Source organism: Idiotropiscis lumnitzeri, chromosome 6, assembly GCF_059441095.1.
Source record: "Idiotropiscis lumnitzeri isolate Australia: NSW breed Sydney's pygmy pipehorse chromosome 6, RoL_Ilum_1.0, whole genome shotgun sequence".
Taxonomy (NCBI): domain Eukaryota; kingdom Metazoa; phylum Chordata; class Actinopteri; order Syngnathiformes; family Syngnathidae; genus Idiotropiscis; species Idiotropiscis lumnitzeri.
The window spans coordinates 7,511,410-7,528,400 of NC_142396.1; the positions used below are offsets into that span (position 1 = coordinate 7,511,410).

The 16,991-nt window shown below is 42.9% G+C and overlaps 1 protein-coding gene across 14 annotated transcripts in view; it reads right to left on the reverse strand.

Annotated features, from left to right (window-relative positions):
* tjp1b (tight junction protein 1b) overlaps positions 1-16,991 on the reverse strand; it is a 67,440-nt gene that overhangs the window by 5,564 nt on the left and 44,885 nt on the right. For 7 of the 14 annotated variants that reach the window (XM_088297824.1, XM_088297823.1, XM_088297819.1 and 4 more), the window contains 24 exons: positions 12,738-12,794; positions 12,070-12,194; positions 11,855-11,957; positions 11,404-11,719; positions 10,972-11,078; positions 9,959-10,127; positions 9,742-9,886; positions 9,281-9,292; positions 8,524-8,657; positions 8,026-8,131; positions 7,533-7,683; positions 6,881-6,989; positions 6,516-6,735; positions 5,945-6,129; positions 5,772-5,867; positions 5,603-5,685; positions 5,289-5,499; positions 5,106-5,206; positions 4,665-5,015; positions 2,959-3,192; positions 1,109-1,966; positions 911-1,002; positions 508-723; positions 242-378 (listed from right to left, as the gene is read on the reverse strand). In XM_088297824.1, the coding sequence (XP_088153950.1) occupies positions 242-378; positions 508-723; positions 911-1,002; positions 1,109-1,966; positions 2,959-3,192; positions 4,665-5,015; positions 5,106-5,206; positions 5,289-5,499; positions 5,603-5,685; positions 5,772-5,867; positions 5,945-6,129; positions 6,516-6,735; positions 6,881-6,989; positions 7,533-7,683; positions 8,026-8,131; positions 8,524-8,657; positions 9,281-9,292; positions 9,742-9,886; positions 9,959-10,127; positions 10,972-11,078; positions 11,404-11,719; positions 11,855-11,957; positions 12,070-12,194; positions 12,738-12,794 (4,318 nt within the window). The remainder of the gene's footprint in view (positions 1-241; positions 379-507; positions 724-910; positions 1,003-1,108; positions 1,967-2,958; positions 3,193-4,664; positions 5,016-5,105; positions 5,207-5,288; positions 5,500-5,602; positions 5,686-5,771; positions 5,868-5,944; positions 6,130-6,515; positions 6,736-6,880; positions 6,990-7,532; positions 7,684-8,025; positions 8,132-8,523; positions 8,658-9,280; positions 9,293-9,741; positions 9,887-9,958; positions 10,128-10,971; positions 11,079-11,403; positions 11,720-11,854; positions 11,958-12,069; positions 12,195-12,737; positions 12,795-16,991) is intronic. The other 7 variants (XM_088297832.1, XM_088297822.1, XM_088297826.1 and 4 more) reach the window with 5 other exon arrangements.

Consider the following 16,991-nt stretch of genomic DNA (forward strand, 5'->3'; position numbering starts at 1 on the left):
GTCTCATTTTCTTTTAATTACAAGTACCTAGAATTTGAACAAGCGTGCAGACATTTTTATCCACTGTATAATGCCCGATGTAGTTGTGAACAAATTCTAACTCTATTTGAAAACCATCAATTAAATGAGAGTGAGTTTATGTTAAATAGCAGACATCAAGTGGCAAATGCTGTTGCATAATAACGCTAACAAAATATGACAAATTAAAGTGAATATTCCAGCAGGTAATGTGAGAGTTTACCATCACCCGGGCTGAGTTTGGGCAGTGTATTGGGTGGGATGGCGGAGCCGGGGGGTCCGTACAGAGAAGATGGGCTAATCTGAGGAAGGGGATCATAGCGTTTGTCCCCTGGACTCACTTTCTCGACGGACTCCACTCTAATTCAAGTGAACACAAAAGGGACGAAGTATGAATAAAAACAATGGCGACTGTTGTTGAAAGGCAGAAGAAAAGCAGTTTTTTAATTTTTTTTTTGTGACAGTGGTGACAAAAGTGTGTGCTTCAACCTGTTGTATGGGTATGACAGTTGAGCTGGTTTGGCTAGATCATGGAAGCGGTTGATGCCAGGACTGGGTTGGCCCATGGCTTTGCTGTCAAAGCTCCGGCGATCAAAGTAGGACAACTGCTTCCTGTAGTACTCCTCGTCCTCATCGGGGTCGTAGTGATTGGTACGCATTATATCATCAAGCGGTTTCGTGTGAGGCCTCTGTGGCTCAGGAGCCCTGAAGATGAAGAAAATAAGAATAATGTCAAGTTCTGTGCTGACATTTACTTTTATTAAAATTCTAACGCAAATGAAGACGATTCGTTATGCCGGTCATGTTGTACAATTAAGAAAGCATCACAAAATAAAAAATCTGTTACACACCCTTGTTGTAACGTGAGGGTGCTGTAATACCCTCAACCTACCTGTAGGTGGACCTTTCCTGCTCCAGGTTGCTGAGTGAATTTGCCTTGAGCACCGGACCAGGTGCACTTGAAGGCTTGGGAACATCTGCTGGCTGAAAAAGAAAGAGAGGACACAATTAGCCTCAGGTTTTTCAAAGTTTCTGCAATACTGTTCCTTCATGAGAGAAAACTTTTATATAATTTAAGATTGCAAAGTACCCTGAGGACTGATGATTCTCCTTCCTTCGCCCTGTCCATAGAAACGGAGCGTTTATTTTCAAACATCTTTACTCTGTTGAGGACCGACTGTGGTTTCATGGCTGGGTCCTCTTCCAGGTCTTCCCGTTGGAGGGCCGGCAAGGGTTTGGATCCAGGAAGGACCGCTGGCTCACAAGGGGATGTGAGGGCCTCTGTTTTCGGAGGAAGAATTGGCGGTTCACAGTTCATCATAGGCTCGTGCATCCCTGGCTTGAAGCCCCGGTGTGGAGCAGGAATGTAGGAGGGCCTCAGACCAGAGTCGCCGTAATACTGCTTTAGCGGTTCGGGAGAACGAGGCGAGTTAATGGGAAAGCTGTGAGTATCTGCCTCATAAGGAGAGCGGGCATCGTAGCCAGCAGGAGGCGGTGGTGGAGGCGGCTCATCGTAACGAATTGGCCCAGGCTTCGCGTGGCGTGCTCTGCCATCGTATCCCAAAGGAAGGGGGTCTTCATATCGAGGCTGAGGCGGGCTGTAGTCCCTCCCTGGTCCATCCTCGTACGGCGAGCGGGGATTGTAGCCGATGGGCTGCTGGTGGGCCGGCTGGTAACCTGGGGGCTGTGAGGGCGAGGTCTGCTGGTCGTAAGGGGACCACTGTTCGTTGTAATGAGGCACACGGTTGTCGTAGTGCATGTGAGAGTCAGCGTTGTGAGACTTTGGTTCGGTGTAGCCGCCTCCGTCGTAACCGTATGGCGGGTGGTCGTATTCTCGGTATGGCTGCTTGTCCTGGTATGGTGGCTGGTGACTGTAGCTCACAGACTGCTTCAGGCCATGATTCATTCGCACAGGTTCCTCCATATTGTACAGGTCTTTCTTGTACATCTGTCAAGAGACAATATGAAATGAATGTTTTTGTTACGTAACGATGGGGATGATCCCACGCTCTTAACCATCATTGTGTTTGACATTGGGGAAGGATTTCCCTGACAACAAATTAAAAAAAAGAAACAGAATATTTAAAAATATACAAGTGAAGTGAGCATACAGTAAGTAACACTTTTCAAATGGCAGGGAAATTCGTCAAAGTGCAAATTACACAAGCAATTTGTTTATTTAAAAATAGTTCTGAATGCTCATTTGACAAGATGCCTTTCAAGAATGACGATCATCCACATTTTTAGGTGATTTTTATTCCCTCCACGTTTTATAATGAAAACAATTTCATTTCTGAAAGGCCTCATCTCAAACATATGATGTGTAGCCTGTAGACAGCAAATGGAGTTACAGCACTTCCTCTGGAAGATGGTTCATTTATTGGCATCTGCTCAGAACTAAGCACGTGGACATTTAATAATAATGCAGTGTGCCGAGGTGAGTGTTTTGTTCCATAGGGAGAATTGGAGGACGGAAATCTTTTACCAAGAGTACTGTCTGCAGGTTAGCTTTCATCATGCAACCAACATTCAGTCAGTCAAACTACTGGCACTACAACACAACACATCTACAATAATGCCACTCTAAATGCTCGCTTTTCATCTACAGAAGAGAGTTAAAGCTCAAGGAACCCAAAATATTTTGGAGCCATGCAAAGGAAGTAAAAGGCAACAGTTAGGGCTGGTTGTGGATGGTCTTCACCCTGGTCAAAGACTCAGATTTACCAGTCCTTCTGGTCTCCCAGGTCTCACCAGTGTACATGTGGACAAGAATGTCACACATTCTCTGGGAGCCAGAGGCACACAGTGGGCTCAGTGAGGCACACAGTGTGGGCAATTCATGCAGAGAGCGAGTGGAAAGCATGTGCGAGAAGACAGGCAGTTAAAACGGCAGACTGTGGCCCAGGCCCGGTCCAAGTGGGCGGTGGAAACAGCGGGTACCTTTGGTTCTGGACCAGGCGGTCCAGACGGGTGGGGTTCATGTGGTGGTGGTGGTGGGGGCTGAAAAAGCTCAGGGGCAGGACTGGGGCTGCTAAGTGAGTCAGCCTGAGGAGCTGCGGCAGCAGCAGGGGGCTCCTCTAGGTGCAAACCCTCTAGCAGTACAGGCTGCTCAACAGCAGGGGGCGCTACCACCGCTGCAGGCAAGGAGAGCATGGGCAGAGGAGCCTCCTCTTGCTGTGAATATTGTTAAAAGACATTTACAAACACAGCTTGCCAATGGCACACAAAGTAAAAGCTCAACCCAACACCTTGATATTTCTTCTCACACCGAACGAGCCAGTCAAGGATCTTGCAAATTTCTGCCTTGAACAGATACCGGTAGCTTCTAAATCAATTTAATATTTAGGCTATGTCCACACTTACACATTAGTTTTGAAAGGGTATATTGCACACAGAGTGCCCCAAAAAGATTTGTTCAAAACTTTGCTGTTTGAAAAAAAAAAGATAAATCTAAAAGATGTTACCGTGCTCTCCTAAAAAGCAACAGGTCAACTCCTACCCTTTAATACAGCCAGTCCAGTGCACAAGATAAATGCACAAAACACAAATGAGGTCCATAGATGGCTAATGAGATTAGACCATGTTTGAGTCTTATCATTATTCAAAGAATTAGTCTTTTGCTAACAGAGAAATTAATAAAAACTCAGTATTACGTTAACACAATCAAAAACGTTCCCCAAAAATATTTTCAGTAGGAATGCACAATAACTATCAGACCAATAATTGTCTGATCAATATTGAGGAAAAACATCACGTTTATTAGTTCGATAAATAAAACTGTACCGATAAAAATGAGCCACTTGTAATACACCTCCATTGGTCTGGTTGCTGTCACTTTAAGCGCAGTGCCTCTGCTGCTCGATGGAGGCGGTAATATGTTACCACGGTGCGAGACCTTGTCTTTTTGCTTCACTAAACTTTATTGCTTCGCGCGACTTATTCTGAGAAGTTCATAAGCAATGTGAGTTTGGACTGTTGCTGGTGCTCAGTATTTCAGCACAGGCATCATACATTAAACGATTCAATATATTCATCTTAATCTCCATTCATATTCTTGTCATTAGGACATACCAGATTTCCTTTTTTTTTTTAGGGGAACACGTGATGTGATGTGGTTACTGAGGAGGGTTTGGCTATGTCCAACAGCTGCTTTGGGGTAAATAAGACTCCGTCCAAAACGTCAAAACGCAACCAACTTTATTAATAGGTACTAAAACGCATCAGAGCTTTTTGAGATTGCGCCTCGCCTCACCATCTGAAGTGACAAGAGTTCACCAAGTAGCAAAACGTGCGATAGCATGTCATCGTTGGCCACTTTACTTTGTCATGCTCGGGCCGTGCTACATAAGTGGAAAACTGCATTTAATTTTTTTTTTTCTTTTAAGCTGCAACATTTGATATATAATATATATATAAAAAACTGTTATCAGGCATCACGAGTTTTCAGTGACCAAAACACAGTTTGGATGAGGAGAAAAGGGCCAAAGCACATCGAAAAATATCTATCATTTGTGTGGACATGGCCTTAGCCAACAACCAAGACAACAAAAGGAGTTAACCTGCTTTAGCGTTACCGTATATACAGTACATCTATCCACTTAGGCGAACGCACACACTGCAGTTGTTTAAAGGACAAGGAATATTACCTGCTGCGGAGATGGCATCTTGAAGCCAGTGGGATCGATACGATTAGCTGGGTCGGGCGGCACTGGGTGCTGGTATCCGGGGTAACCAGGGGTGTCCTGAATGACGGGCGGGTCTTCCCTCACAGGTTCGGAAGAGCGCGTGATGGCGGGCTCCGTGGGTAGACCCACCTCGTCATTCAAGGTCTCATCGAGCTCCTGGTCCGTGTAGGCTCCGCCCTCCGTGTCCGTGTCCTCGTAGTCGGATGTGTGGCGGCTGTCCGTGCTGTACATTGAGTACTCGCTACCTGGCGCTGATAAGTAGGACAGACGGTCGTCGTGGATATCCAAGTCATCTTCCGTGGTGCCGTCCGCCTAAGGAGAAACAATTTACCCTTGGGTTCATGACTCACGGTGCATTGTAACCGTGACAGATTTCCAAAATCCAAGGTGGCCATTGCTTACCTTCCCCTCAGACACCCACACCAGCTGGTTCTGTTGCTGCTGGATGGTCTCCTTAAGAGCGCCGTACCAACCGTCATTCATGTTGTTCAAGTTAATGGTGGCTATAAAAGAGAATTTGGGGTAATTAATGTAAAGGAAATAACTCAGCTTTTTAGTGCCTTTTAACATTCCGTGGCCACCCACTGGTGAACAGGTGATGATTATTCTTCCTCAGTTTGATGGCTCGTTCATAAAGCTTCCTGGCACTTTTCCTGGACTCTGGACACAACCTCGTCCTCATGTTCTTCACACCCTGCTTGTTGTCGGGATTTAGGAAGACTACGATTGGGTACCACTGAGCATAGTTCAGTCTGTCCACGGCATTTGGGGTGATGTCCAGCACAGCGTGTTTGTCCTTGAAGAGAGAACAGATGAAGAGAAGGTGAGTCGGGGTGATGAATTAAGAACTATTGAAGAAATCCGATTAAACAAAACAAAAAAAAAAATAGAGATCTCACTCTATCTATGATTTGTTTGATGGTGTGAAGACGAATAATTCCTGAACTGCGCTGGTCTGTTCCTGCATCTCTGGGCTCGCTCTCTGGAAAATAATATAAATTATATATACAATTTAAACATACTTTGTGTATGTAGCAGCGATGTTCAAAACGTTATGTGCAACCTTACTTGCAAGCTCAAAAAGATCAGGCTCTTCTCTGGAGAGTTTTTCACGTGCAACATCGGCAATAGGTCCAAATATCACAACAGGTCTTAGGAAACCAGCTATAATCACAGATAAGAAATTAAATTTCATGATTCAAATGATGTAATATTTACATGTGCACGGTCAGATTCTTCACCTTCTCGCAATACAACCCTCTCATATGCTGGGAACTTTGTCTGGACTGGCTGAGAAGAAAGATCTTCTCTGCTCTTCCTGAGGTTCCTCTTTGAACTGCGAAGACCACGGAACCTCCAGAAGTCCGCCCTGTCGCCCCCGGCTGTTTTGGGAAGTGTATATTGCACGCTGGAGAGCTGCTCCGCTCTGTTGACATATCGCAGGGAGACAGAGAACACTTGACGCACAAGGTAATGGATGTGTCATAAACTTGGCACTGCTAATCTCAATACTGCCAGCAACTAAGAACATTTCAAGGAAATGGCAGTTTTAAAATAAATAACAAAACCGAATGTCCAATGCTCCTTTATTCTGCAAGTCATTTTTTTGGATGATCGAACTTCCTGCTAAAGTCAACATCGACCGGACACTTCAGGGTCTCCTGCATAATCGAATGAGATCTAATACGGGAGCTACATCAAGAGCTTCCCCAAGAAAGAACAAAATGGAATGCAATTTGGCACACAGGTTTTCTTTTTTAAAATTCATGTCTTTAAGAAACTGAATCGTGTTGTTTTTGAGGATGACGGCACCTGTTTTTGTTGGGGATGATGCCCCTCTCCACCTCCTGGTGGTTCTTGCCAATGCGAATAGCGAGCCAGGAACCAAGCTTGCCATTGTAGAGGGTATCAACCACACGGAACACCTCGCCCTTGTTAAAGCTCAACCCGTATGGCGATTCCTTCTCGTACTCAAAGTGGGTCCGGATGTAAAAGGAGTCACCCACGTCAGACTCCACGATCCGCCGATAAACTTAAAAAAAATAAGAAATAAAATAATAATTAGAATAAAAATAAAACATACAAAATAAAGAGAGCAATAGCCTAATCCAGATCTGGAAAAAGGACACTGATGACAGTAAGTTGACATTTTGGTCATTCTCTTTCTCTTGACTTACCATCTTTCTTCTTCTGCGCCAAAATGGTGACCTCTTCACCTTTAGGAAGATCCAGGAGGAACAGCACTGCCTCCTCTCGGATTATGTTTGCAAAATCTACGTTGTTTACCTGAAATTAGGTAAAGCATATTAGTCCTCGTGCTTTTCCTACAGATAAATGACACATTTTTGGTGCATTTAACATAAATCGTAGGGGGATTCTAACTACCGATAGCATGGTGGAGAGTAGCAATCTGTAAACTAAGGGTTCCTAGAGCTCTCTGTTCTCCATATTGCTAGGGAAACTTGCTTTGTTTTGCGGGATGTAAGAATCCAAGCCATTCCTCAAAGAAAGGAGGTGTAACAAAAGAGATATATGGCTGCATGGAAATGGTACAAACACTGAAAGCAAAGTCTTTTCTCTATGTGTGTGTGTGTGTGCTCCCTAAGTCATTGCTAAGAGACCGACCCAGAGGTACAGGAATTTTGGAGCAAGCATTGTGTATAAGGAAGAATAAAAACAGAGCGCATGAGCTGCATGCACAATATGGCAAAATTGCACAGAGCCACTTGGTGCTCCATTAGAAAAAGCAAAAAATGTTCCATAAAATACCCAATTTTCCAAGAAGCTTTCATCTTAAAACACTTGATTTGGGTGTAAAAAGAAAAGTACCCTGAGAATTTGGTCACCCTCCTCCAGGCCCTCCTTCGCAGCTGGGCTATCCTCCAGCACTCCAGCAACAAAGATGCCAACATCATTCCCTCCCGCCAGCCGCAGTCCCACACTCTCACCCTTTTTGAACTTTACCAGCTTCATGCTTGGCCTGCAGACGGAGTGCAAAGAAAACAGTCAAACTTTAGTAAAATTGTAGTTTTGCATTCTCCAAAACAAAAGTGAATAATGAGTGGTTCTCCAAATGCTGCCCTACTTTGTATTTTCTTCAACTCAGTAGAGTTGCCAAGAAAATTCTTGACTGATACGCTGCCCTCCTTTGGCTTCTCGCCCGCTTTTGCAGATAACCACAAAGGTTACAATCACTTTTGCTCCATAGTTTAAGACTCCAACATCTCCTGATCGTCTTTTTTTTTTTTTTTAAACTGAGCATTGCTTTCTTTTTGGAGGTGAAATTTGTGACACAGCAAAAGATGAATACAATTAGCAATACCGAAGAATGCTGTCATCATGAGCAGCACTTGGCACAGGGGCATCGGATGGGCTGACAGGCAGATCCACGTCAGGCTGTCCAGGCTGGGCGTACACTGGCTTCGGCTCTGATTTGCATTGAACAGACAGAGGAGGAGTACCATCAAAACAAGAAGTATTTGTATAAAAAAAAAATCCCACAATAATTATGGCAAACATTGAAGGCACACACAGTGTCCTGAGCAGAGAGGACAAACAGACAGGAAGCAGAGCGCTGCAAGCGGGAATGAGACGTCAGACCAAATAAGATCATATGGTTTATTTTCACTTGGCTCCAGGCAAGTTAAGCTTGGCTCAGCAGGCGTCTGAAGCTGAACCTTTTCTTGGAATTCATGTACTTGAAAAGAATATGGAATAAAAACTTAAAGGACTTCTGTGTCAGGGCTCTTTTGTTGTATATGACACAGGAAACCTGATCGATAAAGATGTGGGTTCAACTGCTGAGGCTTGAGTGTCTGACCTGGGAGCGGCGGAAGTTGTTTCTCCTCTCTAGTGAGAGCTGGCTCTTTCTGCTTGGCTAGAGGAATTTCCTCTGAAAGCTTTGCTGGTGTTGAAGCACCTTTTGACAGCCGCTCCTCATCTCGACTTCTGTGACTGAGGTCAAAAAGAGATGGATTTGTTCAGTTCGATATCAAATGCAGACAGCTGCACTGAAGAGCTGGGAGGCAATAGATTCATCATCTTTGCTACAAAGAAGATCAAAGAAGGTAGTACTACATTAAAAACTAAATTAACTCATTCATTACCAGCAGAGTAAAAAAATGGATCTTTGACGTCTTTAGCCGTCAATGGCAGTCAATGAGTTAATGGTGACTACCCATCATTAACGCAGAGGGAAAAATAAAAACAGGAGTGAACAGCTTGAGTCTGAGGCAGCATCTTGGTCTTGAATGTCACAACTTTCCTCTTTTATATGTTCTATTTATAGAGCATCTTTTATCTGCCTTCTTCAAGGTGAACACGCAGACGCTTAATAGCCTGGAGATTGGGTAGGAATGTACTGTATGCCTCTAAGCATACTGCACAAATATACATTTATAACAAATGTAAATATCGGGTTCAAATAAACAGAAGTGACGATTGCACTCAATGGCGAATGTACTTCTGTGACTCTGAGCTTTAAATTGATTTCAACACGATTTACACAGTTAACACTGCATAATACTATTTCTATGACTAATTACTGAAGTCACAATTTACGTGAATCATGAACTTACGGTATTCTCCAACTGGCCACAAAGGGGGGAAAAAAAAAGATGAATCATGTTTATAGTCAAGTCATATATATATAGTGATGCATTTTATGAGAATGTCATTTTCACACGTTGCCATTAGTTTTGTGATGTGATGCAAAATTGTAATAAATTGTTATTAAAAAATAACTCAGCAAGGAAACAAACGCGGCAAAAGCTGATTATTAATTCTGCCGTGATAAAGTGTAACAACTTGATGGATGATGTTTTAGATTTAACAAAAAAAAAAGAAAAAAAAAAGGAAAACTCAACCATCTTAAATTTTCCTTTTTAATTTTCTTCTGAACAACAACTTTTGTGAGTCATAGCTGTTCCGTATGAAGCTAGACTTGAGCTACGTAGTGACATAAAAAATATCCTACTGAATAAATTCCAATTGACCCAATAATGCTTGCAATGATGCATGCTTTTGTGGATTTCTTCACCTGCCATTGCTGATTTGAGGTGGCGAGTGTCTGGAATGGTCTGAGGGTTCCGATCGTCTGTCCGGAGAGCGGGAGCGGCTGCTACGAAGTCTGTCGTGCGATCGATTGGAATGGTCGGATGCCAGAGAATGGATATCTGAAATGTCTGACATCACACACGCGCCACCGTTAAGCACCCCGCAGCCAGTGAGCCGTGAACACTTAACAGCAATCTCACCGTCTCTGTCGGAGGCGTTGGCTGAAGGAATGCTGTCATCCAGGTCAGGGATGTTCAGCAAGGTCGCCCTGTCATCTCTCTGAACAACCATTTTTAGCTTGCCCTTTGACCTTTCTATCAGCTTCTTGGCATCGATCAAGGAGAGGTTCTCGGTCACTGTGCCATTGATCTACGAGAATTAAAAGACGGATTGTTATCGATGATGTGGCAACCCTTTTTCCTGCAGTGAGATATTTTTAAACCCACATAGTTTGCTTGCCACTTAAGTACCATACTTAATAGTCGTGATTGGATGGAGCTCAACAGCAACACTGGTCATCCTTATCAGAGTGAAATCAAATTGAAGAGTATGGAGAAGCAGCCCAGAGACTTCATTAGGACCACAAGCAAGTGAGATCCAATAAAAAGAACTGTAGCAGCGTTATTTCTCGGTCTTGACTGACACTCTCAGAGAAGCAGGTCTTAAACTGGTGTGAAATTGCACTTCATCCCAATGAGAGGGTTACTCTCTCTGCACCACAAAGTCATTTAGGGAAGACATTTTTTTTTTTGGTTTTAAATTACAGATCTTATTTGTGATCACTAAAGATTGTGCAGGCAGAGAAAGTTATTATGATGTGGTAATGGCGAGAGTATAGTAAAGTATAGTAAAGGTTGCACTGATTTAATGTTGATGTTAATTAAAGGAGAGAACAGAGTTGAGTGAACAATTGATTGAGAGCAGTTACAGTTGAAATGAAAAAAAATACCTGTTACGCACATACTGCTATTTTATGTGCTGTACAAAACCAGTGGAGATTCTGGAAACGCTTCAGCCTGCATCTGTAAGTGCTTTTATGCAACATTTGACAGCACAAAACAGCAGTAAAAAAATAATAATAAAAAAAAATACAACTTTTCAATTCCACTACAGTCCCACTGCTGATTTCTACTTCTAGCCATGACAAAAAGAACACCGTGCAACATAATCAGTTGCTTCATCCATTTTTAACATTATTTGAGGTTTCCCTCACCTTCAGTACCACATCCCCCTCCTGGATGTTCCCATCCCTGGCTGCTAGGCTCTCGGGGGAGATGTCCTTGACGAAGATGTGGCTGGCCAAGCGCAGGCCATACTCTGCTTGGTGAGTGACAACAACAAAGACAAAGTTAGCACAGAGTTGACAAGACCGCATGGAGCACACCACGCTCGGATGCTGCTTCCGCCAGGATTAACGGTGAAGATTAAAGAAGATTAATTCCTCTTTTCTTTTTACTAAGATTTATTTGAGTAACTTGGATTCTGCTGTGGCTGGCAAGTTTTGTGTTCCTTGGAAGTTAACCAAAATTGACTTGGGAGATTTTAAATCTGACCCAGAGGGGAATAAAGCGGGAGGTGATTTTCCTGGATTAACATTTGGACTAATTGTCTTTCTCTTTTCTATCCCCGACTTTGTGAGCCTCACCTTCATTTTTGCGCGATTTGACCAGCGTGACCTTGGCAGGGCGAGGAGGCAGGTTGTGTGAGCGGCGATCCGACCGTGGTGAGAGACTTCTCTCCCGCGATCCACTGCGTTCACGTTCCCTGTCCCTTCGGCTGCAGCTCCGACCGCTGCGCCTACCCATGGCTCCGCCCATGCCGCTGTACGCGCCACTTCGTCCACTCCGCGTCTCGTATATCTCTTCATCGTAGCTGTCCTCCTCCTCGTCATGCTCGGACATTGTTTCCCGCTCCCCGAGACGACCCATGGGGACGTGAACCTTCCTCTTCCGTCTGATTGTCTGCTCAAAGTAAATAAGACGTTAGGACGTATTGGTTTACAAAGAGTCAAATCAATCGCATTGATTAAAGTCACCTCAGGTGACTTCCATTTTCTATTTTTCATTCCCAATATTGAAAAACACAATTGAACTCACAATTTTGGCAATTTTTCCACTTTTACGAAGCTGCTGGACTGCATAGGCGTGCTCCACATTATCCATGGACACAGCATTGACCATGACAACTCTGTCATTTTCCCTATGGGGGGGGGTGGTTACAAGGAGAGGAGACATGCTGGAGTCTTTCTGGAGCAAGGTGGAAAATGTAAAGCTGAACAGAATGTAATGCCAATGAGACTTTTAGAACTTACTGTAGTAGCCCTTCAGCCGGGCCGCCTTTTAGCACATCTGAGATGACAATGGAGGTCTCGCCGCTCTGAAAATGAGGGTTATCTCGGCCTCCTGATATGGCTATCCCGAAGCCAAACCCTGGTGCCTGCATTAAAAATTAAATACATGATTTAGTCCATTTACTTACACCGTTATTGATTTATTCAGCCCACATAGGTGGGAACAGTAGTTGAGTGCAGACCACACAAATGCAAGCATGCATGGAGAAAAATGTCAGAGTGATGATGCCGACTGCATCCTTGAGTCGAGTCCGGGGGGCGTTCAGCGCTTGGCTCAGTGCACCTGGACAGTTGTCAAGAAGCAGACTGGCATCTCTCAAACAACAAACTGCAAATCCAAACTGTGACTCTCTAGTAAAGTTTCAAAACCCAAGTATGTCATTTAGAATAGATTATAATAATTGATAGGTGTATAACATGATAATACTCGTTTTGGGAGTGCTGTACAATGAGTTGTCATGCAAGAAGCTGATTGAATAAGTGTCACAGGATGCATTTGCATTTTGGTTTTGCGAACAGTTTTGGGTTCAAGAAACACAAATGTGAGAAATTTGAGTGAAGATCCTTGGACCAGGATGGAGGTTTCAAAGAAAGATCTTAATTTGAAAAGAAGATCTTTGAATACTCACCCTGTGCAGTGTTACAGTGTGCTGTTCCCAAATGACAGTCTCCTCCATTGCTGCGCTCTAGAAGGGAAACACAAAGATCACAGCGTGACGAACACAACAGGACAAAGTCACAAAGTCCTGCAATATTCCCATCACCAGAGGTTTTGCTGTAATTGAACACAGTTTACAATGGCTCACTCATTAGAGATGGACATTTGACTGCATTTTTGAGATCGTTGGAAGACTTTGCGATAAATTAGGGCAAACAATTTCAAATCAACAACATTATTTTTACAAGAGATGGGACAATTTCTGTGAAATTGAATGGAATAGTAAATTGAGCAGAATACCGCAGAATAATGTTCACAAGCAGTTCACATTCCAATCACAAAATGGGGAAAAAAAATCTTCACAATCCATTAATTGTTGGTTACCATATCCATCACTATTTACCCCCCTTCCTTTTTTATTTATTTATTTTAATATATGGGTAATTGAAAACAGCATTTATTTAAGCAATTCTTCTTTGTAAGTCAGTGTCCCACCCCTGGTGCGCTATTTTTAAAACAGACCCTTGGGCTACTCATGTTGTCCTGAGGGCTAAATAGTACCCGTTGGCACTATTTTTTTTGGAGGGGGGTTTGTTTTATAAGGACAACAAACCAGATGCAAAAAGGCATCTGTGTTTGCTGTGTCACATGACTCGCTGGGAAGAGTCATAAAAACCCTTGCAAGATAAAATGAGGCCACACTGATCGAGTCAATGACATTAAAGCACAGCCTTGGTCACAGTAACCCCCCGAGATGATGAGATGAAGGTCGGCTCCTTCAGCTGTTAGTGCGACCTTGTCCTCAAGTGCCTCCGCTGCTCATTCTTGAACTCCTCCATCATTTCACCTCCATGTGTTTAACGGCTGCTTATAAAACATGATCAAGTGTGGAGGGTAGTAAAAGATGTGTGGAAAATGACTGCTTGACTGTCAACCTAATTGTATCGAATATTCTACAAGTCAGTCCATATTCAAATGACTTCCGTTTACAGTAGCATCATGTCTACTTGTATTTAACACAGCAACCAGCTAATGACTTGGCTAACAAGACTCCCGAAATGAGACGCAAAGGCATAAATCGCCACAAGTGGCCCCACACGTTCTTGGCCTGGCAGCCGCAGTCATTAACTCCTCAGGCAGCTTGCGGCGGGACTCGACACAAGAGGAGTGAGCACAAGTTTGAATGAGATCACCACTCACTCCGGCGCCCCATCCCCCAAGCCTTCTACACAGAGAACACTGCAGCACTTGAGCAAGGGGGGTAAAAGACATTTGAATATTAACAAGACTGCAGAAAAGACAGAATTCCGACTGGGACTATTAAAGGAAGTGTAATTTACGGTCATCTCAAACGGGTCAGCCCCATGGAAACACGGGCGCAAAGAAGTCAAATAGCTGGACTCAGCCAAAGCAGACAACATGTAACTCATTTTCCTGTCGAATTTTATACTTTTTTCCGTTTCACAGGAAACATACATCTGGTTATAAAGATACAGAATGATACAACTTGAGTAAAAGCCCCGCTAAATTCAGGGAAAACAAACCTAAAGTTCTCTGTTTGCTTTTGTCTCACCCTCCCTTCTGTTCTCCCATTGACGCGTACCTTCTCCTTTGAAGGCATGCACTTTGGTGTTTTCCTCCTGCAGCGCTTGTTGCTGCGGTAACACACGGGGACCACAGCGGTGTTTTTTTTAAGTGGGCTGACATTTGCGGTGCTTGCCAGCAAGACACAATTGGATTTACATACCAAAATGCCTCTCTACCTTTTAAATGAACAAAGGTAAACAGGCGAGAGAGTGGGTTTGGAAATGCATTCATTGCTTTGGGGTTACATTAGCTAGTGCAGGTGGCAGCAAATGTGAAATAATTTGTAATATTGAACCCCAAAAATTTATTAATTTAAAAAAAAAAAAAAAATTAATCTTAGGTAAGAGTGTCATCCCAGCATTGTTTGAGGAGTGACAAGAAAAATGTTCTATACAGATGGTTGTTGAGTTGCCCCATTGACTGATACGTTTCTCTCCTGCCCGAGCACAAACAACTGGTGCCAACACAAGCCTCATGCCACAAGGCAGAGCCAAAGCTGGCAGCTCGAAGGAGACGCTCGGGCCATGCTTGGGGGATTACGACCAAGCAACTCGGGAGCAGGCAAAACACAGATGGACCGTCACACAGATGGAACGCACAGCTGGGAGTAGGGCTGGAAAATATGGCCTATAAAAAATAAATATATAAAATCCAAGATTTTTTTTTTTCCCTTCGAAAAATCAGATATTCCATTCTAATTGACACCCCCCTGCTTCAAAAACAAAACATGAATGCCAAAGCCATCCGTCAGAATAGAGAAAGTGGCCCTTCAAATATAACCCCAAAAGCATTTTAAATGTTTTACAATCAACAAATTAACAAAAATATTAACATCCAACAATAAAACTGTCCCTGAAAATAACCCCCCCCCAAAAAAAAACTGTCACTGAAAACGAAAACAAAATCATCCCTAGCTATACAGAACTCCAGGAACATGCCAGGTAAATTACCTAGATTGAATAAAACTTTTTTTTTTTTTTGCAAGGAAAACAAATCCATTCGCCTTTCCACTGATCACATAGGACAGAATTTAGCATTAACGTTTGTTGATTTTTATGAAAGATCGTAATATTTTAATTTGATGATCCTTTCAATGACGTCATTAATCAGATGCACAACTTAATTTAAGACATTACATCCGCAGTGTTTCGCACAAATAGTTTGCCCTTCTGCGCTACTCATTTTGGTTTGAACAGTCTTGGCAGAAGAATGCTTGTTGCTCATTGTTTGATGCTCCAAACATAAATCAATTCCAAAAGACTGACAAAAAAAATGCTCCTTTAATAAAATTACTCCTTTTTTGCCACCACGTCATCATTTTTTTTTTTTTAAATGTGCACCCACCCGTACTTGGTCACAATGAAATCTTAAAAAAACATTCAATTATTAATATCTATGGAAATTAAATTAGGACTAAAACTAATGAGAACGCAGAACAAGTGTTACACAAACATCAGAAAAAAGAAGATGCTATTCATCTACCACATTTATAAAATCATCAATACAATTTTAATTTGTCTGGACATCAGCGTATTCCTAACAAGGCACAGAGAGGGAGGCTTCACTTTCCGTTTAGTTTTCAGTAACATTCATATCAAAAGCATGCAAGCTCCCCAAAACGCTCTTGGCAGCAGAAAAAAAATAACTCGTGCAACTGAGGCAGCATAGCAGTTTGCTGATCAGCAGAATGACTTTGTTGTGAGGTTGTACAGTTTGGGGAAAGGGCAAAACCTTTTGAAACCGAGAGCAACTTCTTGCTGGTATTAACGGAAAAGCCTACAAACACTGCTCGGAATTAACAAATTTTCCCAAATGACCAAGAATCTTATTAATAATTTCAAATTCTGTTGATCTATGTGAAGACACTTATGTCAACAATTTCTCACATTTATCAACAATGATTTAACAATGTAGGAAACACAAATATCAAAATACATTTTATTGATATAAATTTCTGTGTTTACATTTGCAAATGACCACTTTTACAACCTTCTTAGAAAAATAATGTTCCATCATTGCTAAGCAAGAACATGCCAAGACCATGTTGATGATCGATGGATGAGAATATTGGAATTGGGGTCTCGTCTGAAAGTTGTTAAGAGAAATATTAAAAAAAAAAAAAAAAAAAGGCTTTTGCTAAAGAGGGTCTTAACAAATCCTAAATCAGGTCTATAAGGAAGGTGATGCACCAACAAGAGAATTTGAACAAGCATCGTTTCAAACCAAGCCAGTGAAACTTAAATTTGTTCATCCCATGCCTGACAAAAGTCCCGCCGAAAAGCATCTCCAGTTTCACGACACTCAGTTCATCAATCAGCATCAATGCATGACGACGCCAATCAACGCAAGGAGCCAGCGTTGTTCCACACCTCACATTCATCTTCCTCCACAGCAAAAACGCTAATTGTGGTCTCAGATGACGCTCAGATGACGCTTCCTCGGCCTCGCATGCAGAGGCGAGAGACGTCCTTTCCGAACATCCTTCTTCAAAATGGATCCCTCCCCGCAACTCTCTCTTCACACGCTCATGGGATTGAAGCAAATCCCCTCGGGCTTGGCAGCGATCTGTGTGGGATCTGCAGTTCCGCTATAGCACGGGACTCCTCTGTCCTAGTGAACATCCATCCGCAGTGTAAAC